This window comes from Salmo salar, chromosome 10 (assembly GCF_965601325.2).
Source record: "Salmo salar chromosome 10, fSalSal1, whole genome shotgun sequence".
Taxonomy (NCBI): domain Eukaryota; kingdom Metazoa; phylum Chordata; class Actinopteri; order Salmoniformes; family Salmonidae; genus Salmo; species Salmo salar.
Window position 1 is genome coordinate 40,027,422 of NC_138300.1, and position 26,082 is coordinate 40,053,503.

A 26,082-nucleotide genomic window follows, 5' to 3' on the forward strand; every position below is an offset into this window, starting at 1 on the left:
CCAAGGCACAGCGGGTTGAGTGCTCATCTTAACTTTATTTGAACACTGAACAAAACAAAACAAAACAAAACAAGAAAACGATCGAACGCACAGTATTGCAGGCTACACACACAGCTATGCAAAAACAACTTCCCACAAGGGACATGTGAAAACAGGGCTACCTAAGTATGACTCCCAATCAGCAACAACGATGTACAGCTGTTCCTGATTGAGAGCCATACCAGGCCAACACAAAGAAATACACAACATAGACAGAGCATAGAACTAAAATACATAGAACATAACCAACAACCCCGGAATACTCTAAACAAACACCCCTCTACATAAACACACATCAACAAACCCCGAACCACATAAAACAAACACCCCCCTGCCACGTCCTGACCAAACTACAATAACAAATAACCCCCTTTACTGGTCAGGATGTGACAATGACAGATCTATAACTCACAAACTTTGGCTACCCCTGCCAAGTTCGGGGTCACCTAAACTCAGAATTAGTATTATAAATATTCTCTTACCTTTGCTGATCTTCGTCAGAATGCACTCCCAGGGCTGCCAGGGGCGGAAATCGCGGGGGGGACGGGGGGGACACGACCCCCCCCATCCTGGGAAAAATATGATTTGTCCCCCCCCAATATATCACTGAAACATAACTATGTAATTTAAATAATATTAATAATACGCAATGAAAGCAATTGTGCTGATTATAGACACTTAATAGCGCGTTTTTAAGTTTAAAAAGATTGCGACCCCCCACCCTTTTCCTCACAATGGTTTGATCCACTGGCAAGGTAACAGAGGGGTCGTATCTACTGTCTGAAAGGCACTCAATGAACGTAACTGACGTGAGGTTAATCCAGTCAATCGCGCACACACACTAGCTGAATATGCAGAGCTAGCGCGCAAATATGAACTATTAAGCTAGCTAGTACCTATTCCATTTATGTGGCCTCGTCAAAGATGGAATCTTTGCTATCGTCAATTTATTCCGAGATCAGCATTCAGATGATGTAAGTTAGTGCTTCAAAGTCCCTGTGATAAGGTTAGCGATAAACTGAAGTCCAAACTGAACAGAACTACACTCTTTTCTACCATTGTCTTAAATATATTTAATGGTCTCATTGCAAAAGCTAAATTGTCGCAAGGGAACTTTTATTTATTTATTTTATTTAACCCGGGTAGCAAAGATTATAGCAAACACCACTGAAACTGAATTGGTGCTCGCTAGCTTTGCAAATTCAGCTATTGTTGGAAGCCAGCCAATATGAAACAAACTATTAAAATTACAAAAGGTTGCAGCATATGTTGTGTAAATGGTGAACTCATACAGCTGTCAACTCTTGTCATTTTAATCCGTTTCACATTTGCTAGCTACCTTTTAGATCGAAGCCCAAATAGAATGATAAAAGATAAGATGATAGAAGCCCATCTCCTACTGTAAATAGCCTACACACTGTGTGTGTGTGTAGCCAGCCAGCCAGGTAGAAAAATGGCAGAAAAATAAAAGACGGACATCAGAGTATTTTTCAGTACACCAAAACGCAAAGTAAGAACCCTAGTAGCCTAATATCTCAAAGACTAGTTGATAAAATGTTCATGAAGAAAGACAATGGAAAGTTCCTGAGCATTGGCAGATTAGGCAACAGATGGCACACAGACAGCAGAGTTGGGGACAGATATGCAGGGACAGACTGGCAGAGACAGGGAGTCTCAGGTAAGTTTGTTGAGTCGTTTGGCAACATTATGAAAGGTTCTCCATTTTTTTTACTTGTAAAATAGCAACATAATTGGAAAATGCCATGGATACCCCCACTCTCAACTTAAACTGGTGACTGAACTAAGATTTGTTAAAGGCAATGGTATTGCTGTTGTGAGTAGTTGTGTAGTTTTGGGTACCGGTAGTTAGGAGTACGGCAAACACCTTATTTCTTTGGTTCCTCAATATACATTTACCATATTACAATGTAGGCTATGTGTTACAGCACTACTTTTGGTGTCCCCCTCAGGAATTGCTCTTGAGAAAATTTCATGTAATTGTCCCCCCCAAAGTTGATATCAGATTTTCGCCCCTGAGGGCTGCTACTTCCACAAGTAATGTTGTTTTTGTTCGATATAATCCATATTTATGTCCAAATACCTCCGTTTTGTTCGTGCGTACAGAGCACTATCCAAAGGCATAACGCGGTACCAGAGAAGAAAAGTCAAAATGTTCCATTACCGTTCTTAGAAGCATGTCAAACGCTGTTTAAAATCAATCTTTATTGTATTTTTAACGTAAAATTGCGATAATATTCCAACCGGACAATAGCATATTCATTCAAGAAGAAAAAGAAGGAACGGCACGCTTGAGGGATCGCGCATATCCAATCTCTTTGTCCCCAGGCAGTCCACTGATTGACTGAGCTACTATGCTCTGCCCAGTGACAGGAGAATGCTGAAAGAACTTTCTGAAGGCTGTTGACAGCCAATGGAAGCCTTAGGAAGTGCAACGTGACCCCACAGACACTGTAGTTTCGATAGAGAATCAAAAGAAGAACTACAATTCTCAGACTTTCCACTTCCTGCTTGGATTTTTCTCAGGTTTTTGCCTGCCATATGAGTTCTGTTATACTCACAGACACCATTCAAACAGTTTTAGAAACTTCAGAGTGTTTTCTATCCAAATCTACTAATACTATGCATATTCTAGTTTCTGCGCCAGAGTAGTAACCAGTTTAATTTGGGCACGCTTTTCATCTGAAATCGAAAATACTGCCCCCTATACCTTGACAGGTTAACTGCCTTGTTCAGGGGTAGAACAACAGATTTTTATCTTGTCAGCTCAGGGATTAGATCTAGCAACCTTTCGGTTTCTGGCCCAACACTCTAACCACTAGGCTACCTGCCACCCCACCACTGAAGCCACCGGCAGGCTGTCCCTTTCTTGACGTTAAAGCTGCAAGGTGTTGTTGGTACATGCGTTTTTGATAAATGTAATTCAAATTGCGAAAACAAAAGTGTATAAAACATTTTTTTATTAAACTTTTGCATAAAGACAGAATGGAATTCAACAATATTCAAACATGTATTGAACTTAGTAGGGAATCAACTAAATGTATTAAAAATGTATTAATACGTTTATCATGACACATGAACAGAATGCGTCAGTGATTCGTATTTCCTGCAACTTTCTGAAGAGGCAACGAGAATGCCCGTGTCAATGTGCAGCCAGTAGCGATGATGCTAAGCATTGTTGTGGACGTAGAACATCCAATTTAGTTGTTGAAAAAGTTGGATTTATTATTGAAAACAGAAAAAAAATGGAAAACGGACAAAACAAAACGGACAAAACGTAATCAGGCAGAAAATACAACTGATTTTATAGGGCCTGTCATGCCAAATAATGTCCCCCGGCCAAAAAGTGTCCCAATGGGATTTGATAAACTATTAGCGTCTGTTGCAACGGTGTGATGACCTAATGATTAGAATTTTGGAGATCATTACACCTTAAATTACGTTCTTTTCATCATCGCTATGCAAACAAGGCTGATTTCGGCAACAATTTTGCTGTTTAAACAAGTTTTGTTTAGCAAATAAAATGAAAACATTACTTCAAACTACTTTTGGGTACCTTGTTAACATTACAACATGAAATCCATGTCTTAAACGTTGCTACGTTTTGGAAATGGCAAATAAAACGTGTAATCTACTTGACACATTAAAGTTACTTACCTTACAGATCAGGAAGTCAGATAATTTTCACTCCATTCATATGCAAATCCATTTGATTCATACACTGGCTTGTCTGGCTGTCATGTTTTCATTTGAACCTGAAATAACATCATTTCAGTAGTCCACTAATATGATTCATTTTTTTCTAACTCACATAGCTCATTAGTACACCCTTGTGGTTGAATATATATGTATCTATTGTTGGTCCTAGGATACAAAAATGTATAATGTGGAACAAATAAATACCATTAAAGGAAACCTTACAACTTACAACAATGAACACCTTGTGAAACATATTTTGTACACTCACATGGCAATCATAGACTAAAATAGTGAATTCTGGTGTGTGGAATATAGAGGAGGTGGTTGCTGTGTGGGTGGGAGGTTCTGCCTGTCACTTGTTCTCAACAGGCAGCCAGTCTCAGAAGGGGGACTTGAAGAGGGAGACTGTAAAGTCCAGGTACTGCTGCTCTCTTTGTTCTGAGTGTTTGCAGTGCTAATGTTTTTAGTTCATCTGTGTATCTCACATATTATGTGCCCAATATGATAGAGCAACACAACTTTCTTAGTAGATAATGACAACATGACAATAACAGTAGCTGTAGATGATGTAATGAAAAGTTGGAGGGTGGTTGGTAATGGAGGACGTCTGGGTGTTGTGCAGAACCCCTAGGTCCTGGAGAACAGGAGCAGATATAAGGGAACGGGGTAGGAGACAGAGACGTAAACAAGCAAACACACAGGTTACACTTTACTGTGAGAAATGTTGATGGATTAGTGCAGTGTTATAAATGGGAGATATGTACTTTTCAACACTTTTGGAAGGCATAGCCTACCTCAAGCTGGTCCCCCTCCGACTCAGAGCACAGAGAATCAGACTGATCCAAACTCACTGGTTCTGGTGGATGGGATACCTCCTGGGGGGCTTGGACAGTCGATGGTCCTAAAGTCATTTGGAGAGATGGTTGTAGGGCGTCAGTGCTTTCAGTGGTCGACCGTCCAACTGCTCCATCTGGAGAAGATTGTTGGCTTCCACCGAGGTAACCATAGGAAGACAGAGAAAAATATCAGTGTAGGGAAATTAAAACTAGCTTCAGGTTATTTTGTGTTCAAATGCAAAAATGTATTATATGAGATTTTTTTATATTCACCTTAACAGATGGTGACCCCAGCTAGGAGCGAAAGAGCAGCGAGGTTTCCCAGGTCTCGCCTTCCTTTCATCCTTCTTCCAAACCAAGTAATTCACCCGGATGTCGTAGCACATGGCCGCCTTCTCCTGCACCTTGTCCATGTTCAGTCTCAGCTTGATTGAAAACAGGAATAAATGCAATTATATTTCATATTACAAATACATTTCTTACATATCTGTTGGAGGGCCAGAAAATAAATGAACAGCGGACAAACATTTTTAGCTGGTCAAAAACCTCCACATCCTTCTCAGTCCAAGGCTGAAGGTGTTCCTCGAAGGCGTTCTGATCTGGTTCCACAACTTCCACCACATCAGGTGTTATACAAAAATAGCAATAGACAAACAAAAACACTAAGTCAATTATGGGTGAAGTGTGGGTTGAAGATGTCCATCATCCCCTTTATATAAAATAGAAAATATTGGCTCATAATAATGTCTGGAATGGAGTCAATGGAATGTTACAGTATCAACCACATGGAAATCACGTGTTTGATACCATTCCATTTACTCCATTCCAGACATTATTATGAGCCATCCTCCACTCAGCAGCCTCCACTGAACAATCTTTTCTTATATAAAGACAAATATATGGTAAAGAAAGAGTGTTCGCTTTCCAGTCTTTTCGGTCCTCTAAAGCAGCAGGTAGTCAGCAGGTTGTCACCGTCAAAAATACCATCCTTGGAGAGCAAACGTGAGGTAATAATATAATAATATGGTGCGGACTGAGCAAGCGCTTATGAGGTGAAATAATAGTAGAACTGCCCGCGTCCTCCTTCCTTCACAACTGCTACGAGGTAAAATAGAGCCAAGCTAGAACTCATCGAATCCCATTGTGACGCAGGGGGGGACACTTTTTGGCAGTGGGACATTATTTGGCATGGCAGGCCCTATACTTAGCTGTCTGTCTGTCTTTTTGCCCTGTCTTTGTTCACAAACCTCTTCGTCCACAAACCTCAAACCTATTCTTTCTTTCTATCTCTCTCTTCCTCCTTTCTTCTCTCTCTATCTCTCTGTGTGTCATGTTGTTACTGTATTCCTGCTGCATTCCATCTGTCAGAGATCAGGCCGGTTATCAAAGGTGTGTGTGTGCGTGCGTGCGTGTATGTGTGGGTATGAGTATGTGTGTGTGAGTAATCTCAGCACTTTCCATCTTAGTAATGGCTTCCCTGTGGGAGTCAATGTGACAGCTGCAGTAAAAATGCTGGTCCTACTGCTGGGAATGGCTATGATGCTAACCTGCAGCCCTTTGCAGACCAGGCTCAGTAGGCTGTAATGAACTACACTGCTGGGAATAGGAGGATAATGCTACCATGCTAACCTGGAGCCCTGTGCTGTACAAGCAATAGATTATTTAGTAATAGCAGTTCTCCAATCCCATTTCAAATACTTTCTTTCTACTTGCTCCTCCTGATATAAGTGTACTTACAACTGTCCCAAACAGTAACATTTATCAGGAGTTGACTATAGTATGACTAGTATATTTAGCACATATTACTCTATGTCCAATTTCTAACCAAGGTTGTATTGTATGTAACTGTGCTGAGTGTGCTGAGTCACCTTGTCCAACAGGCTGTGATGTGTTGGGCTCATACAGCATAACATAGAGGAGTGGTACTGCTGTTGTGATGAGAGCTGGATATACTGGAGCAGCCTAGCAGCCATCTGATGTCACACACACACCTGTACTCAGAGGCTCTGTGGCTGGGATGGGGAGTGGCTGTGTGTGTGTGTGTGTGTGTGTGTGTGTGTGTGTGTGTGTGTGTGTGTGTGTGTGTGTGTGTGTGTGTGTGTGTGTGTGTGTGTGTGTGTGTGTGTGTGTGTGTGTGTGTGTGTGTGTGTGTGTGTGTGTGTGTGTGTGTGGAGACAGACTAAGCTGTGATGGATAGGGTATTTAATGATGAGGAGGGCTGTAGAGGGCCTCGGAGTGATGTCTCCATCATCCATTATACTCCTACAGCTACAGCAGCATGGGACCCTGGGTAGGCAGAGAGAGAGAGAGAGGGGGGGGGGTGAAAGGATGAGAGAGGGAGAGAGAGAGAAAAGGTATGTGTCTTTGTATTTGAGAAATACACACACACACACCCAGAAACCGTGGTGAGCAGCTCTTTGCAGCGCCCAGCCCAGGTCACATCAGCACCATTATCCCAGAAACCCTGGACCCATTCCAATTCACAAACCGCCCCAACAGGTCCACAGATGACGCAATCTCAATCTCACCCCACACTGCCCTTTCCAAACTGGACCAAAGGAACACCTATGTGAGAATGCTGTTCATTGACTACAGCTCAGCGTTCAACACCATAGAGCCCACGAAGCTCATCAATAAGCTAAGAACTCTGGGACTAAACACCTCCCTCTGCAACTGGATCCTGGACCTCCTGACAGGCCGCCCCCAGGTGGTAAGAGTAGGAAACAACATGTCTGCCACGCTGATCCTTAACACTGGGCCCCCAGGTGTGCGTGCTTATTCCCCTCCTGTATTCCCTGTTCACCCACAACTGCGTGGCCAAACACGACTCCAACACCATCATTAAGTTTGCTGACGACACAACAGTGGTAGGTCTGATCAACGATGAGACAGCCTATAGGGAGGAGGTCAGAGAACTGGCAGTGTGGTGCCAGGACAACAACCTCTTCCTGAATGTGAGCAAGACAAAGGAGCTGATCGTGGACTACAGGAAAAGGCGGACCAAACAGACCCCCATTAACATCGACGGGGCTGTAGTGGAGCGGGTCGAGAGTTTCAAGTTCCTTGGTGTCCACATCACCAACAAACTATCATGATCCAAACACACCAAGACAGTCATGAAGAGGGCACGACAACACCTTTCCCCCTCAGAAGACTGAAAAGATTTGGCATGGGTCCCCAGATCCTCAAAAAAGGTCTATAGCTGCACCATCGAGAGCATCCTGACCAGTTGCATCACTGCCTGGTATGGCAACTGCTCGGCATCTGACCGTAAAAATCTAATCAAAATCAAATTTTATTGGTCACATACACATGGTTAGCAGATGTTAATGTGAGTGTAGCGAAATGCTTGTGCTTCTAGTTCCGACCGTGCAGTAATATCTAAAAAGTAATCTAACAATTTCACAACAACTACCTTATACACACAAGTGTAATGGAATGATTAAGAATATGTACATATAAATATATGGATGAGCGATGGCCGAACGGCATCGGCAAGATGCAGTAGATGGTATAGAGTACAGTATATACATATGAGACGAGTAATGTAGGGTATGTAAACATTATATAAAGTGGTATTGTTTAAAGTGACTAGTGATACATTTATTACATCCAATTATGAATTATTAAAGTGGCTAGAGATTGAATCTGTATGTTGGCAGCAGCCACTCAATGTTAGTGATGGCTGTTTAACAGTCTGATGGCCTTGAGATAGAAGCTGTTTTTCGGTCTCTCGGTCCCAGCTTTGATGCACCTGTACTGACCTCGCCTTCTGGATGGTAGCAGTGCTGAACAGGCAGTGGCTCGGGTGGTTGCTGTCCTTGATGATCTTTTTGGCCTTCCTGTGACATTGGGTGCTGTAGGTGTCCTGGGGGGTAGGTAGTTTGCCCCTGGTGATGCGTTGTACAGACCGCACCCCCCTCTGGAGAGCCTTGTGGTTGAGGGCGGTGCAGTTGCCGTACCAGGCGGTGATACAGCCCGACAGGATGCTCTCGACTGTGCATCTGTAAAAGTTTGTGAGTGGTTTTGGTGACAAGCCGAATTTCTTCAGCCTCCTGAGGCCTTCTTCACCACACTGTCTGTGTGGGTGGACCATTTCAGTTTGTCTGTGATGTGTACGCCGAAGAACTTAAAACTTTCCACCTTCTCCACTACTGTCCCGTCGATGTGGATAGGGGGGGTGCTCCCTCTACTGTTTCCTGAAGTCCACGATCATCTCCTTTGTTTTGTTGACACTGATTGTGAGGTTATTTTCCTGACACCACACTCCGAGGGCCCTCATCTCCTCCCTGTAGGCCGTCTCATCGTTGTTGGTAATCAAGGCTATCACTGTTGTGTCGTCTGCAAACTTGATGATTGAGTTGGAGGCGTGCATGGCCACGTAGTCGTGGGTGAACAGGGAGTACAGGAGAGGGCTGAGAACACACCCTTGTGGGGACCCAGTGTTGAGGATCAGCGGGATGGAGATGTTGTTACCTACCCTCACCACCTGGGGGCGGCCCGTCAGGAAGTCCAGGACCCAGTTGCACAGGGCGGGGACGAGACCCAGGGTCTCGAGCTTAATGACGAGTTTGGAGGGTACTATGGTGTTAAATGCTGAGCTGTAATCAATGAACAGCATTCTTACATAGATAGTCCTCTTGTCCAAATGGGTTAGGGCAGTGTGCAGTGTGATTGCGTTGTCTGTGGACCTATTGGGGCGATAAGCAAATTGGAGTGGGTCTAGGGTGTCAGGTAGGGTGGCACTACAGAGGGTAGTGCATCACAGTACATCACTGGGACCAAGCTTCCTGGCGTCCAGGACCTATATACTAGGCGGTGTCAGAGGAAGGCCCAAAAAATTGTCTAAGACTCCAGCCACCCTAGTCATAGACTGTTCTCTCTGCTACCGGACGGTAAGCGGTACTGGAGTGCCAAGTCTAGGACCAAAAGGCTCCTTAACAGCTTCTACCCCCAAGCCATAAGCCTGCTGAACAATTAATCAAATGGCCACCCAAACTTTTATATTGACACGCCCCCACTTTGTTTGTTTTTACACTGCTGCTACTCGCTGTTTATTATCTATGCATACTCACTTTACCCCTACCTACATGTACAAAATAATTTGACTAACCTGTACCCCCGCACATTGACTCGTACCGGTACCCTTTAGATATAGCCTCGTTATTTTTATTGTGTTACTTTTTATTTTTATTTTACACATTTTATTTTATTTTATTTAGTAAATATTTTCTTAACTCTTTCTTGAACTGCACTGTTGGTTAAGGGCTTGTAAGTAAGCATTTCACGGTAAGGTCTACACCTGCTGTATTCGGAGCATGTGACAAATAACATGTGATTTGATTTGAGGTTGTCTGTGTGTTATGTGGTGTGGCCTGGATAATGCAGGTTGTTGTCCCATCTGACCCATGCAGCTGGCTTCCACAGGAGAGGATAGGAAGAGGCAGACTCACAGCTGCAGAGAAGCTCAAATCTCAAAGCCAAAGTCATGTTTGCAAAGAGGCTCATATAAGCTTTACACTATAGAATTAGGAATTAGAATAGAATAGTAATAACTTTCTGTGCCTTTATCATGTCATGATGCTATAGTACAGTAGTATTCATCTCTTGTCTATTCTCCTCTGTCCCCCTCTGCAGGTTGGAGTGGGTGGAGATCATAGAGCCGCGCACGCGGGAGCGCATGTATGCCAACCTCCTCACCGGAGAGTGTGTGTGGGACCCCCCTCAGGGGGTGCGTATTAAGAGGACAGGGGACAACCAGTGGTGGGAGCTGTTTGACCCCAACACCTCCCGCTTCTACTACTACAACGCTTCCACACAACGCACCGTCTGGCACCGACCTCAGGCCTGTGACATCATCCCCCTCGCCAAGCTACAGACGCTGAAGCAGCATACGGATGTTCCCTGCCCGGGAGGGGGAGGGACAGGGGGAGAAAGAGGGGGGCGGACGTCAGCTGATAACAGCCCGGGAAGGAGCAGTGCGGTCAGTAGAGAGGGGAGCACATCATCTTCACTGGACCAGGAACTGACCGCATCAGAGAAACAGGGGAACAGAGAGGAGGCAGACAGGTAACTGTAAACACTACACTGACCACAACCCTAACACTACCACAACACTAACCCTAAACACTGGACCAGGAACTGACCACATCAGAGAAACAGGGGAACAGAGAGGAGGCAGACAGGTAACAGTAAACACTACACTTCCCCTGACCATGACCCGACCACAATCTTAACTCTAACTCGACCACAGAGAGGAGGCAGAGGGGTATCTAAGTCTTATACAGAACCATGACCACAACCACAAATCCTGTAGGTTCTCTGACGTTCTATTTGCCCATCTCTCTCTCGCTCTGTTTCTCTCACTCACTCTCCTCTTTCTCCCCCTCCCTCCCTAACAAGTCTGTCTTTTGCTCATTAGCTGTAATCTGCTGCAGTCTTCTATGATTGGTGAAATCGCTTGGCCGGGGTTACAGTGTCCTGTAAATGTGTTCTCTGCTCTTGTCTCTGCCAGAGCTGACAAACCATCTCTCCTCTCTCACACACACACACTTTCAGTGATTATGTCCCCTTAAGAGAGTTAGTGTTCAGTGGTTTTGTATGGTTTTCAGAGTTCATTAGTTTTTTTTCAATTGTTTAAGCACAATTTTGAAAACAGGGCCCGGTTTGTCAAAACACTACACACAATTAGCACAACCCTACACCAAAGTAGCACAACACTTCAGATCATTTGCAAAATGGAACACTTTTGTCAAAACTATACACGACTTCATAAAAACAATATTTTGTTACCATACGAAACACACACATTTCATATGACTTCAATCTTTTTGAACCAGTTACACACTGCTGTTGCTAACCTAAAACACTTTTAGCAAGTCTTATTGTCAGTGATTAGAGTACTGTAAATGAAGTACACAGAGAAAGTGCAACTATACAAACACTACACAAGACCAATGCTGCAGACTGAGGAAAATATCATTTATTTCTCTCCATATACCCAAATCAGTCAACATGGAGAATCGCAACAAAACATGTCCCAGTTTTCATGCTACTACAGTAGTGTGCATAACACTGTTAGCTCAGCAAACAGACAAACGTAAAATACTGTATCTGTCACGTTCGTCGTAAAGATGGGACCAAGGCGCAGCGGGAATGTGAATACTCATCTTCTTTATTAAGATGAAAAACAAAAACAAACACTTAAACAAACCAACGACGAGAAAACAGTCCTCTGCGACATACACATGGAACAACTACCCACAAATCCCATGGAAAAAACACCCCTATTAAATAGGACCTTCAATTAGAGGCAACAAGGAACAGCTGCCTCCAATTGAAGGTCAACCCAATAAACTACACATAGAAATAGAAGACCTAGAAAGAACATAGAAATCTACTAACATAGAACATACCCAACAAACCCCGAAACACATTAAACAAACACCCCCTGCCACGTCCTGACCAAATTACAATAACAAATAACCTCTTTACTGGTCAGGACGTGACAGTATCCAGTACAAGTTACAATTACAGTAAATAACAACAACAAACATAAAAAATAATCTGAAAAAAAAAAACGGACAATATTGTACAGAAAATACTACAGTAAACATACTATACATTATCGCTTTGCCTAGCTGGATCTGGCCAGAGAATTTCATCAACATCACAAACAATATCCTCATTAGCAAGACAACGCGGGAAGAACCGTCTTGAATGTCGAATCCATCCTTGCACAGCTGCGGCGTGGACTTGTGGTCACAGGCGTCCTCCATGGCCTGAATGAGGGGTACCTGAGCCTGGGGCTGGAGATCGTAAACCTTCCACCGCCATGCAGAGAAAAACTCTTCCATAGGGTTTAGAAACGGAGAGTATGGTGGAAGGTATAGTACTGTCAACTGTGGATGGTGTTGAAACCAGTCCCAGATGACAGTGTATTGCATCTGGTGTATTTCATTACCTGCTGTGACGATGTGGTGCAATCGGTCCAGAAATGCGAGAATGTGAGGTGTGTTGTAAGGGCCCATTTTGGCATGACGGAGGAGAACCCCATGCCGTGAAATGGCAGCGCAAAGGGTGATGTTACCCCCACGTTGCCCTGGGACATTGATTATAGCCCTGTGGCCAAAGATATTTCTGCCTCTCCTTCTTGCTTTTGTGAGGTTGAACCCTGCCTCATCAATATATATGAATTCATGCAGGATTTCCTCAGCATCCATCTGCAAAACTCCCTGAAATACAGTGAAAGACAAGATTGTGTCGTTCAGGATAGGTCTAGTATACAGTCAATGTAAAAAAGTAATGTGTGCAGTATGCAACATCACAGTGCTAAAGTGAACAATACAAACCTCCTCATACTCATGCCGCAGCCGTTTGACCCTCTCTGAATTCCGCTCAAAAGGCACTCGATAAAGTTGTTTCATTTGAACCTGATGTCTTTTCAGGATGCGTGCCAGTGTTGACTGAGACCTGATGGACATTATTGAAAATGGTATGGTCACCGATAATGTTGGCTTGTAGTTCTCTGAGCCTGATAGCATTATTGGCCAAAACCATGTTTATTATCTCTCTCTCTTGTTCTTGCGTGAATATGGGCCCCCTTCCTCCTTGTCGTTCCCGACCCTCAATCCTATGTAGAGAATAATACATGTAACTTACTGTACAATGTCACAGGAAGGGGTATCACAAGTGCTGATATGGTGCATACAATAAGTGGCTGATTACTGTAACTGTAGACAGATCTTTTACCTGTTTTCCTGTCGAAAAGTCCTTATGACAGATGCCACTGTATATCTGCTAAGATTTGGCTGAACTCTCAGTCCAGCCTCCCTCAGCGTCAATCCGTGGTTCACAACATGGTCCACTAGTGTTGCACGAATGTCATTTGATAAGTTTGGTCCTCTTCTTCTTTGTGCACGTTCTCCTCCTGCTTCAGGTCTTCCTCGACCTCTGGCTCGGCCTCTGCCTCTTCCTCTACCTCCTTCTCCTCCTCTGTGTACTCCTCCTCTCACCTTCACTCTTCTTCTGACTCCTTCCATTTTGGTTGAAGGCAGGTGAACCTACCTGCTGCATTTTTATAGTGCTTAAACCTGATTGGTGTGTCTACAATTTAGCAATCATGTGTTTGTGCACCTGATGGCTGTGTTTAACAGATTGGCTCATAGGTGTGGTCATTTGACAGTCAGTGCTATGGAATTGCAAGGAAGTGACATCATGATATACTTCTGTGTCTGATGTATACAAGTGTGTTTAGTGTTTTGCAAATCACTGTGTGTAATGTTTTGCAAATAGTGTGAGGCTGACAATGTGCTTACAGTTGTGCAAATCTAGCCTTGTGTTTTGCTCCTTGAGTGTAAGGTTTTGCTAATTGTGGGAAAAGTTACATTTTAGTGTGTAAGCAATCGAAAAAACTGTAATGTCAGTGGTGTTGGGCAGTGTGTGGTCCAGTACTAGTTGTTCTCTAGGGTTTTTGTGATTCCAGGACATTAAAGAAAGGGACTGGTTTGCAGTGTTTTTGGTAAGGATATGGTGTAGCCATGGGAGTAGTCTAGAAAAAGTAGCCAGCCAGGGAGTTCTGGGCTGGGGGGGTCCAATGGGGCAATAGAACAAGCTCTATGTTTGTGGCCTCTGGTACAGTGCATTCGGAAAGTATTCAGACCCATAGATGTTTTCCACATTTTGTGACGTTACAGCCTTATTCTAAATTTGATTACATTTTCCTCATCAATCTACACACAATAAATACCCCATAATGACAAAGCAAAAACAGGTTTTTAGAAATGTTTGCAAATGTATTACAAATAAAAACATAAGTATTCAGACCCTTTACTCAGTACTTTCTGGAAGCACCTTTGGCAGCGATTACAGCCTTGAGTCTTCTTGGGTATGACGCTACAAGCTTGGCACACCTGTATTTGGGGAGTTTCTCCCATTATTCTCTGCAGATCCTCTCAAGCTCTGTCAGGTTGGATGGGGAGCATCGCTGCACAGCTATTTTCAGGTCTCTCCAGCAATGTTGGATTGGGTTCAAGTCCGGGCTCTGGCTGGACCACTCAAGGACATTCAGAGACTCCTCCCATCTCCACAGAGGAACTCTGGAGCTCTGTAAGGGTGACCATCATGTTCTTGGTCACCTCCCTGACCAAGGCCCTTCTTCCCCGATTGCTCAGTTTGGCCGGGCAGACAGCTCTATGAAGAGTCTTGCTGGTTCCAAACTCCTTCCATTTAAGAATGATGGAGGCCACTATGTTCTTGGGGACCTTCAATGCTGCAGACATTTTTTGGTACCCTTCTCCAGATCTGTGCCTCGACACAATCCTGTCTCTAAGCTTAACGGACAATTCCTTCGACCTAATGGCTTGATTTTTGCTCTGACATGCACTGTTAACTGTGGGACCTTATATAGACAGGTGTGTGCCTTTCCAAATCATGTCCAACCAATTGAATTTACCACAAGTGGACTCCAATCAAGTTGTAGAAACATCTCAAGGATGATCAATAGAAACAGGATGCACCTGAGCTCAGTTTTGAGTCTCATAGCAAAGGGTCTGAATACTTATGTAAATAAGGTATTTCTAACAACCTGTTTTCACTTTGTCATTATGGGGTATTGTGTGTATATTGATAACAATTATTTTTTTTTTTTATACATTTTAGAAAAAGTCTGTAACGTAACAAAATGTGGAAAAGGGGAAGTGCTCTGAATACTTTCCGAATGCACTGTACATTCTAATCTAATGGCCACCCGGACTATGTGCATTGACCCCCCCTTTGTTTTTACACTGGTGCTACTCGCTGTTTATTATCTATGCATAGTCACTTCACCCCTACCTACATGTACAAATGACCTTGACTAACCTGTACCCCCGCACATTGACTCGGTACCCCCTGTATACAGCCTCGTTATTGTTATTTTGTGTATATATTGTGTATATATATATAAAAATAAATTGACTTTAGTTTATGTAGTACATGTTTTCTTAATCCTATTTTCTTAAAACTGCATTGTTGGTTCAGGGCTTGGAAGTAAGCATTTCACGGGAAGGTTGTATTCGGCACGTGACAAATAAAATTTAATTTGATTCCACCCAAAATACTCAGCAACATTATTAAATAATTTAACGACTTTACCTCCCAGATTTGGTGAAATTAGTTGTGGTATTGAATAGGAAGATATGAATTTACAATTAAAATGACAAAAAAAAATATGAATTCAGTGTGTTGTTAGTTGTTTGGGATATCATCTAGGCCTATATGATCAGGACTATTTTCTAAGTAAGAGAACCTTTTTTAACATTGAACCTGTCTTCTCTTGAGATTAAAGTCATATTTGCAGTTTTACTGCAAGATATGAATTGCCATAATGATGTTTGTTTTGCTGGGCAAAAAAAAAATGCTAATACTTTCATGGGGAGGGCCCCCAGACCCCCTGCCAGATTGTGCACCCACACTTTTTATACAAAGTCAGGCTCCCATGAATAGACCTACATGTATGAATGAAGAATGAAACAGGTTTTAAACATGGGCTTTGCTACACAGAAAGCAGCAGATTGACTACGCCATTGTCGACACTTTAATCAAATCAGTAGGCCTATATCAATATATTTAATAACACCATATAAGTATCATGACATTAGCTTTTATAACCATGGACAAATAATTATGTTGTATATTTTATGAATAGCAATGGGATATAGGAGATTGACTTTGTTCAGTACGTTCTACACCTTTTATGAACTAGTCAACACTTGCTGTTCGGTCGTCAATCAAATCACACTAAATAGCCTATGCGCCACAACTCCGTGGCCTATTAAACACACAAAATAAAATAATGTGCCACAAAACAATAATTAAGTGGATTTCAACTAATTGTTACCACTTACATGACATGGGATGTGTAAATTCACTCACAGGAGACAATGAAGAGGCATCATGCTCTCCCTCCTCTGTGAAAGGAAATTCGACTGCAGCCAACCCCAGCATACAAAAATAAAACAGATACTGAGAGGCGGGACAGACAGCAGACTGACAAACCAGCAGTTTCCCTGTCACCCCTCGCTTTGTGACTGGCAGGCGCCTGTCCTAGATCCCTAGAAGATGCATATTGTTAATTCTAGCGGGAGAAGGCTATACAGACTTTTCTGACTTGCGAATTTAAGCTTTTTTTGGGCTCCCGAGTGGCGCAGCGGTTTAAGGCACTGTAACGGTCGTCGTGTTGGATGGACCAAGGCGCAGCGGGTTGAGTGCTCATATTCACTTTATTAGAACACTTAAGAACAAAACAAGAACTACAAACCGAACGCCAATCAGTCATGCAGGCAACAAACAACCTCCCACAAAACCCCATGAAAACAAACTCCTAATTATAGGACCTTCAATCAGAAGCAATGATAACCAGCTGCTTCCAATTGAAGGTCCAACCCCAATAAACTAAACATAGAAATAGACTAGACTAGACAGAACATAGAAATACACTAACATAGAACAGTGCCCAAAAAACCCCGGAATACATAAATCAAACACCCCTCTACATACACACACAACCCGAACCATATAAAACAAATACCCCCAGCCACGTCCTGACCAAACTACAATAACAAATAACCCCTATACTGGTCAGGACGTGACAGGCACTGCATCTCAGTGCTAGAGGCATCACTACAGACACCTTGATTCGAAACCAGGCTGTATCACAACCGACCCTGATTGGGAGTCCCATAGGGCAGCGCACAATTGGCCCAGCGTCGTCCAGGTTTGACCGGTGTAGGCCGTCATTTTAAATAAGAATTTGTTCTTAACTGACTTCCTTAGTTAAATAAAGGTTAAAAAAATATATATATTTTTAAATATATGAGAAAAGCCTAGTTAAAATTTTTTTTTTTAAAGTAGACGGCTATTTATGGAAAACACTGTGGTTTGTCTCCAAGATGGATTGTGGGTATTGACCTTGAGGTCCACAGAAAAAGACAACGATTCCATTTAGTAACCGTGGAGAAAGAGAGCGAAAGCGAGAGAGAGAGAGAGAGAGAGAGAGAGAGATGAGGAGACGTTTGAAGGAAAGACAAAAAGAAGAGTGAATTTACTGAAGTAAAGATTGCCTTTGAGCCATCCTATTTCCCACTATGTCACTGTCTGCCCAGTAGTGTGTGTGTGTCAGGATTTCCATTAGCCGGTAATAGCCGGCTGTATTTGGAAATACCAGTAGATGTAAATACATTTGACCAGTCATGCTTATTGGTCTATAGGTTAATTTGCATAATTTTGGGGAATTAAATTGGTGTGTATGTATACAGATACAGAGTCTATGAGTGGAAAATCTGCCAGACAGCGCGAGAGCTGCTGCTACAGCTTCTCAAACAGCTCATTCGTTTCTGCTGGAGTGAAGCATGTGCTTTTATAAGCCCAATCATTGTGTAACAGTTCTAAATGCAATCACGTGTTAAAAACAGTTTTGATACCCACGATTAAAAAGAGCTACTATTTTTATTTCTCAACTGGTAATTGAAGCGTGCTTTCCATTCGCCATTCAAGTGCATATAGGCAACAGTAGGCAGGCTTCAGCGTGTCACACACCACTTTGCAATGAGCTAGAGGCCGTTTGCATTTTGAAAACTTAAAACATATACTTAATAGTTTGAAACCTGAACGTTTTACTACATATTATGAGGCATGTCTTACTTTGCTTCAAAGTAGCCTAGCCAAAATCCAACCAAACGTCCAGCTAATTATTTTATAAAGACTTCCATATTCTATTGAAACCAGTAGCCTATTTCTCTCATGTTCTATTGGTTTTCAAATCAACTTTATTTCATTGTTCAGTAGTCAAAGGCACAATCCTAGTCATTTTAGTAACCCATGCTAGTTGTTGCATCTTTAGATCTCCCTCTTTCAAAATCTCAAATGCATATTTTCATCTCGGTCACATGACTGTGTTTTCCCGCTAATTGCATTAATGGAACGAACATGCGAGCATAGCCTACTGCCTTGTGTGTATTGCTGCACTTGTAATGTGAAAAAGCAATAGTTTATCAACATTTTAAGCAAAAGGTTCTGATCTGTTGCATCAGACTCATTGTTCTTAATGTTGTTTTGGATGTATCCTAGGCCTACTGGTTGTATGAATCTGGGATCTATCGTCCCACAACTGTCCCAGAGTCTGTTTGGAATAGGCTGTTTCTTTCTCACACAGAAGGACAAGCTGACTAATAGAATAGGTCAACTTTTTTACTATGGGGGATAGTAGATTGACATAGGCTTGTGATTTTGCTGCTTGTTACTCATCTTGTTGGCTGAAGAAAAGTAAATGTAGACAGTTATTCTAATATCTTCAAAGTGTACATTGGAATTCAGTAAGAAGGATGCAAGCCGTTGCACCCTCAACTTGCATGTTCTGTGAAGATGAATTACCATAATCTAAATGGGATTTCTGTCATTCTGAGCACTGTGGTGGACGACCGAATCAGGTTACGCACCCAATGCATTAGTCTGGTAAATTTCTTAAATGTCATTTAAATAAAAATGCTGCCGGTCAAATGTCCATCTCCACAGTTTGCTAACAAAAACCCTGGTGTGTGTGTGTGTGTGTGTGTGTGTGTGTGTGTGTGTGTGTGTGTGTGTGTGTGTGTGTGTGTGTGTGTGTGTGTGTGTGTGTGTGTGTGTGTGTGTGTGTGTGTGTGTGTGTGTGCGCATGTGTATGTGTGTGTGTGTGTGTGTGTGCGCATGTGTACGTGTGTGCGCATGTGTACGTGTGTGCGCATGTGTACGTGTGTGTGTTTGTGTGCCAATGCATTGCCATCATCCTAAATATAAAGCCTTCTCTTTATTGAACCACACAGAAGGGTGGTTCATCCTCCTCCATCCCTCACAGAAATCACACAATGTCTTCTAGATGTTAATACATTTGTCTGTAACACTGTTTATGCAAAAACTGTTAGAGGATCATCATTAGGGAGATAGGGACAGACAGATGAGGTTGAGAACTGAGTGGCAGAGAGGAGTTTTCAAATCAAATCAAATCATATTGTCACATGCGCCGAATACAAAAGTGAAACGCTCACTTACAAGACCTTAACCAACAATGCAGTTTTAAGAAAAATACCTAAAGAAAAATAAGAAATAAAAGTAACAAATAATTGAAGAGCAGCAGTAAAATAACAGTAGCGAGGCTATATACAGGGGGAACCGGTACAGAGTCATTGTGCGGGGGCACCGGTTAGTTGAGGTTTTCTGCAGTGCTGCGGAGTTCAGTCTTCCTGAAGGTCCAGCATATTGATGAACAGATCCATAATGCATTGTATACACTCAGCCTATGTGTGTGTGTGTGTGTGTGTGTGTGTGTGTGTGTGTGTGTGTGTGTGTGTGTGTGTGTGTGTGTGTGTGTGTGTGTGTGTGTGTGTGTGTGTGTGTGTGTGTGTGTGTGTGTGTGTGTGTGTGTGTCAGATCCATAATGTATGTGGAGAAAGTCAGATCTCACAGCCATCTGGAGTTGATCTTCAGAAGCAGAGAAGCGACAGACTGCAGCTGTCAGCCCAACCTGCCTGCCCTCACCTGAACACATACACATCACACTCTCTCTTCTCCTTCTCCTGCTGGGTTTGTGCTCATACAGTACGTGTGTCTGATGTCCATCAAATGATGCAGGTGCTCCAAATTCCCCTTTGATTTGATGTCATTTTACGAGTTGGTTGGTGACAGGTTGGTTGATCACATTGATTGAGTTAATTCAATCGTTGCAGTGGCTAAAGCCACGCCCAGTCAATACACCTGGTGTTCAACCTTCCTAAGTTCTCCCATGTCACCCCACTCCTCCGCACACTCCACTGGCTTCCAGTCGAAGCTTGCATCATCTTCAAGACCCTGGTGCTTGCCTACGGAGCAGCAAGGGGAACTGCCCCTTCTTACCTTCAGGCTATGCTCAAACCCTACATCCCAACCAGAACACTCCATTCCGCCACCTCTGATCTCTTGGCCCTCCCCTACAGGAAGGCAGCTCCCACTCAGTCCAGTCAAAGCTCTTCTCTGTCCTGGCACCCCAATGGTGGAACAAGCTTCCCCATAAAATCAGGACAGCGGAGTACCTGCCCATCTTTCGAAAACACCTAAAACCCTACCTCTTTGAGGAGTACCTTAAATAACTCTCATGGTACTCCCCAGTGTGGAGGGAGAGATTCAGAGGAACATAATTCATTGATTGGATTTATCATTTAGAGAGGTGAGGAGTGATATATGCCAATTAAGAATGAGGGGGATGATTAGGTGGCCATGATGGAATGGGGCCAGGTTGGGAACTTAGCCATGACACCCCTACATTTTATAATAAGGTGCCATGGGATTTTTTATGACCACAGAGAGTCATGCCATCCATTTAACGTCCCATCCGAAAGACGAAACCGCTTCGCAGGGCAATGTCCCATTCACTGCTCTGGGGCATTGGGATCGCCTTAGACCAGAGTGCCCCCTACTGTCCCTCCAACACCACTTCCAGCAGCATCTGGTCTCCCATCCAGGGACCAACCAGGCTTAGCTTCAGAGACAAGTCAGCAGTGGGATGCAGGGTGTAAATTGATTTGAAGGTCAAATGTATAGGAATAATTTATAGCTAGGGAAAGGAGGAACAAATGTTCACTTTATACTGAGTTTCTAGGGAGAGAGGGAAAGAGAGAGAGAGATAGATATTTAAAGAGCTGGATGGAATGAGAGAAGACAGGCAAGGGAGTGACAGAGAGGCCAGGAGGGAGAATAAGAGATGACAGAGGAGATGTGGAGAGAGGGAGCGAGGGGGGAAAAAAGAGTAGAGGTGGTTTTGTATCTAATGGCTCCCTAGCACAGTGTGGTATAACCCAACATACACAACCATGTAATCCTTAATCCTACCCCCTCAATACACACACACACACACACACACACACACACACGCACGCGCACACACACACACACACACACACACACACACGCACCGCACACACGCACGCACACACGCACGCACGCACACACACACATTCATTGGCCGCCCCAGTATTCAGCTGTGGCCTTGGGGATCAGAGCGTGGAACTATTGAAGCCGAGGGTGGCTAGTGCTGCAATCGATTTCACACCTTTTTCTCTCTCTCTTTCTTTGCCTTTCTCCTTCCCTCACTCCATCTCTATCTCTCTCCCCCTCTCTCCTAAAACTCATAATTTATATTTCTCTCACAGTTTCTCTCTGTTGTTGGGTGTTTACTGAAAAACACTCAGTATTGTGATACACAGTTCATATATTGCATTAAAACAATCCATAAGAATACAACAATATTTTATGAGAATACCATGATTAGGGTTAGGTGTAGCTTTCCTGCCAGGGTCCAGTTGTACCTGTCTCCTGAGCAGCAGGTCAGGACATTGCTGTCCTGTCTGCTGTGTGACTGACAGCAGCACCAGGTCAACTGTGTAGAACAATGGCTTCACACCCTGGTCCCAGATCTCTTTGTGCTGACTTGACAACTCCTATGGTCATTGTTACGCCACAGGAGTTGGAAAAAGAGCACAAGCAGATCGGGGACCAGGCTAGGGATTTCACTCCTGTCTCTGACTGTTCTGTTCTGTTCCAACCACTAACTCATATATGGGAAAGTTGAAATGCTATGCTGTCTGTGTTCAAACTTGGTCAGGATTTACTTTGGACACCACACACCAGTAACTGAACAGAATCACACCTGATAGCTCCTTTGTCCCCTGTGCCAAATACAATAACTAACTCTGTCTCTCACTCTACCTCTCTCTGCCTCCCCCCTCAGAACCTCTCCATTCAGATGGAACACAGGTACCAAGGAGAGGATGCTGATCAAGGTGACAGACAGAGAACCCAGCTTCCTCTCTCACCAGGGGAACGGTTACTCCCCCTGCGACCCCCCTACCCTCACCCCCGCACCTGGCACCGGCACCGCCTCCCGTACCCGCCGTTCCTCTGGAGGCTCCGCCCCCCCTGACACCGGCCCCGACGGCTCTCCAATCCTCTACGTCGACCGCCGCCAGTCGCCCTTCCTGAAACGGGCGGAGCTAGGGGGCGGAGGTACCGGGACACACCGTCGCCCCTCGGCCGACTCACAGCCCCCCTCCCCCCGCTACACCTACGAACCCCCCCTCTACGAGGAGCCCCCCTCGGAGGTACGACACTCCAACACAGTTACAGAAACACGTTCATAAAACATGTAAAAACACACCTCTTTCAGCTAACCTATGGTATGCTCTGTGATCTTTCAGCTAACCTATGGTATGCTCTGTGATCTTTCAGCTAACCTATGGTATGCTCTGTGATCTTTCAGCTAACCTATGGTATGCTCTGTGATCTTTCAGCTAACCTATGGTATGCTCTGTGATCTTTCAGCTAACCTATGGTATGCTCTGTGATCTTTCAGCTAACCTATGGTATGCTCTGTGATCTTTCAGCTAACCTATGGTATGCTCTGTGATCTTTCAGCTAACCTATGGTATGCTCTGTGATCTTTCAGCTAACCTATGGTATGCTCTGTGATCTTTCAGCTAACCTATGGTATGCTCTGTGATTGACTCTGTTTTACTTGCCTCTTTGTGTCTTTCCCAGTGTCCCTGTGTGATCGGACATGTTATGATTGATTTTAATTGCTCTAGGATTTGATTGTCGCCTGTCTTTTCTATGTGCAGTTTCTACACTTTTTTGGGATACTTATTGTTTTTTATTATTCTAGTACCAGCCCCCGCCCATCTACGAAGAACCGCCCACGGACGTGATGCACCACCTGGGCTCTGACTCCTCCTTGCTGTATGGCACAGGGAAGTCCCCGGCCCGGGGAAAGCCCTCCTCGGCGACGCCCCTCTATCACTCTCCCAAACAGAGCCACTCCCCCTACGGCCAGCTGGTGCTGACCAGACAGAAGTGTCCAGAGAAGACCCAGAGTCTGGAGTACAGCCCTGCAGGGAAGGAGTATGTCAAACAGCTGGTCTACGTGGAACAGGTAGGTAGTCTAGAGGTTAGAGAGATGGGCCAGCCACCGGAGGGTTGCCGGCTCGAATCCCATGTCTGACAGTAGGACGGTAACTGGAGGGTTGCTGGCACCAGTTGGACATTCGTGTACATTATACAATAAAGTCATCTTCTTCCTCCTCCCCCTCCTCCAACAGTCCTCCTCCAGCCCACGTTGTAAGACAGCCGACCGGCTCCTTCACTACGGGACCTCCACGGCCACCCCATCCTCCATGGGGGGGTATGGGGGCTCCTACGGAGGCTCCTACACCCTCCAACACAGTCAGAGTCTGATACGGGACCCCCGGCTGCTGCTGGACTACGGGAGCGAGGAGGGGGGCGAGGGCGGAGGCCAGAGGTTGCTCTACGAGGACTCTATGTCCTGGAGCTCCAGTCAGCACCACTCCCTCTCCCTCTCTGGGTCTACAGGAGGAGGGGGCTTCTCGCCCGGGGGGAACCGCAAACGCAAGACCCGGAAACCCTCCCTGCCCCAGGAGCTGGGGAGGTGTGGAGGGGGGGGTGGTGTTGGGGCAGACTGGGAGGAGGGGCCGATGTCGGGGACCCTGTCGGAAGCGGTGATGAACCAGGCCAGGCTGGCGTGGGAGGCCCAGCAGGTGATGAAACAGAGGAGCAGTTGGGAATCAGCCCCGGGGGAAGGGGGCTCGGCCAGGGGCTCTAACCAGGGAGGAGGGTCTAAAGACGGGTACGAGAGCGATGGGGCGGTGCCCCTGCCCCTGCCAGGCCCAGTGGTGAGGGCATTTAGCGAGGACGAGGCGTTAACACAGAGCGACGGGCACCACGGGCATTACCACTGGAAACGCAGCACCTTCGACAGACTGGGCTTCCCTCAGGCACTGCTGGAGAAGAGCCTGTCTGTACAGACCAACCTGGCCTCGCCTGAACCCTTCCTACACCCCTCACAGGTATCCACACACTCACACACACACACACACACACACACAGTCTGTCAGTGCAGTGCAGACTCTAGCTCTTATATTCTATGTCGCCGTGTGTGTGTGTGTGTGTGTGTGTGTGTGTGTGGTGTGTGCACATGTGACTGTGTGACTGCGAACTCTAGCTCATCTTCTCTGTCACAGAGCCTCGCCCTAGCTGCCTTAGGTCCATGAATGTTTTATCATGTGCAGAATCAGATCATAATTTTAATGGGGTGAGATTGGTTTATGTAATACCAGGGGTTGGAACCAAAATTAATTTCCAATCGTTTCGTTCTGAACAAAATAATACATTTTTTCGTTCCGTTCCACTGTTCTGACCAGTAAATAAAGTTCTGAACTGGTTTGAACCAAAAAAATGTCCAGGTTTATATTGTTCCTTCTGTTCCTTTTTAAACCTCTGAAATTGTATTTTTTTTACATTTAGCTTGACATTAATTTACTTCACCAAGTATACAGTGTGGATAGAGCAGCTTGCTAGGGAGTGGGCAAGCTAAAGCTCAGTGGCACGTCCTGACCAGTGAGAAGGGTCATTTTGCCATAGTAGAATGGTCAGGGCGTGGCAGGGGGGTTGTTTTGTGTGTTTTGGGGTTTGTTTGTTTCTGGGGGAATGTGTTCTAGTTTGCATTTTCTATGTTTTGTTTTCCAGGTTTGGCCGAGTATGGTTTCCAATCAGAGGCAGGTGTCTTTTGTTGTCTCTGATTGGAAGCCATACTTAGGCAGCCTGTTTTCCTTTGGGTTTTGTGGGTGGTTGTTTTCCGTATTAGTCTGTGTACCTTACGGAACTGTTTGTCGTTTGGTTATTTTATTTATGTGTTCTCTCAAAATAAATGAAGGTGAGCACTATACATGCTGCGCCTTGGTCTAATCCTTCCAACGCTTGTGACACTCAGTGAGTTGTTTGAGTGATGGAATGACAAGTGTAGGGGGCGAGATACAACTGACATTTTGCGGGTGGGATGTGAGAGAGGGTGGAGGAGGAAGCTTGGCTTGAAGCGCTGGGCATCTTGTGTTGACATGCATGATCTGAATTAGGCCCACAGAATTATGCCTCCGGAGTGGCTTCTATGAAGGAACTGTGAATGTCTTTGAACGTCAGAGATTTAACATTAGACCAAAGCTTGGTAGCTAGCTAACAAGCTTGTGTGTGCAGAGCGGTATCAGAATTAAAAACACGTCTTGCCTTTTTGTAGTTAATAAATCCAATGTAAAATGTGATAACTAGTACACCTAACTGGCATTTAAAAAGTTAATCCATTCTTCTCTAATTAAAAATCACTCTCCCTATCTTCTGAATCACGCTTTTAATGTCAGTAGCCTACAGCTATGCTTTGGAGGGGGAGGGGCAGCTAGACTACACGCACACACACTGGCAAAGATTTTCAGCTGGCAGACAGAAGGCAGGCAGACAGAAGGCAGGCAGACACTGGATGAAGTTTCTGATTGAAAGACGGATGTCTTTGCATAGGCGCTTTGTTGCGTTTTTTGTGGGACCGGAGTGTAAAATAACATTATTAACCGGTTCCAATTCTTTTCAAATAACGGTTCTGTTCCGAAAC

The 26,082-nt window shown here is 44.4% G+C and overlaps 1 protein-coding gene across 3 annotated transcripts in view; it reads left to right on the forward strand.

The window, feature by feature from the left end:
* LOC106560380 (rho GTPase-activating protein 39) overlaps window positions 1–26,082 on the forward strand; it is a 189,685-nt gene that overhangs the window by 135,278 nt on the left and 28,325 nt on the right. For 2 of the 3 annotated variants that reach the window (XM_014123252.3, XM_014123253.3), the window contains exons 2-5: window positions 10,230–10,661; window positions 22,366–22,735; window positions 23,296–23,562; window positions 23,729–24,493. In XM_014123252.3, the coding sequence (XP_013978727.1) occupies window positions 10,230–10,661; window positions 22,366–22,735; window positions 23,296–23,562; window positions 23,729–24,493 (1,834 nt within the window). Of the gene's footprint in view, window positions 1–10,229; window positions 10,662–10,701; window positions 10,778–22,365; window positions 22,736–23,295; window positions 23,563–23,728; window positions 24,494–26,082 lie in introns of those variants that run through there. The other variant, XM_082957005.1, reaches the window with a different exon arrangement.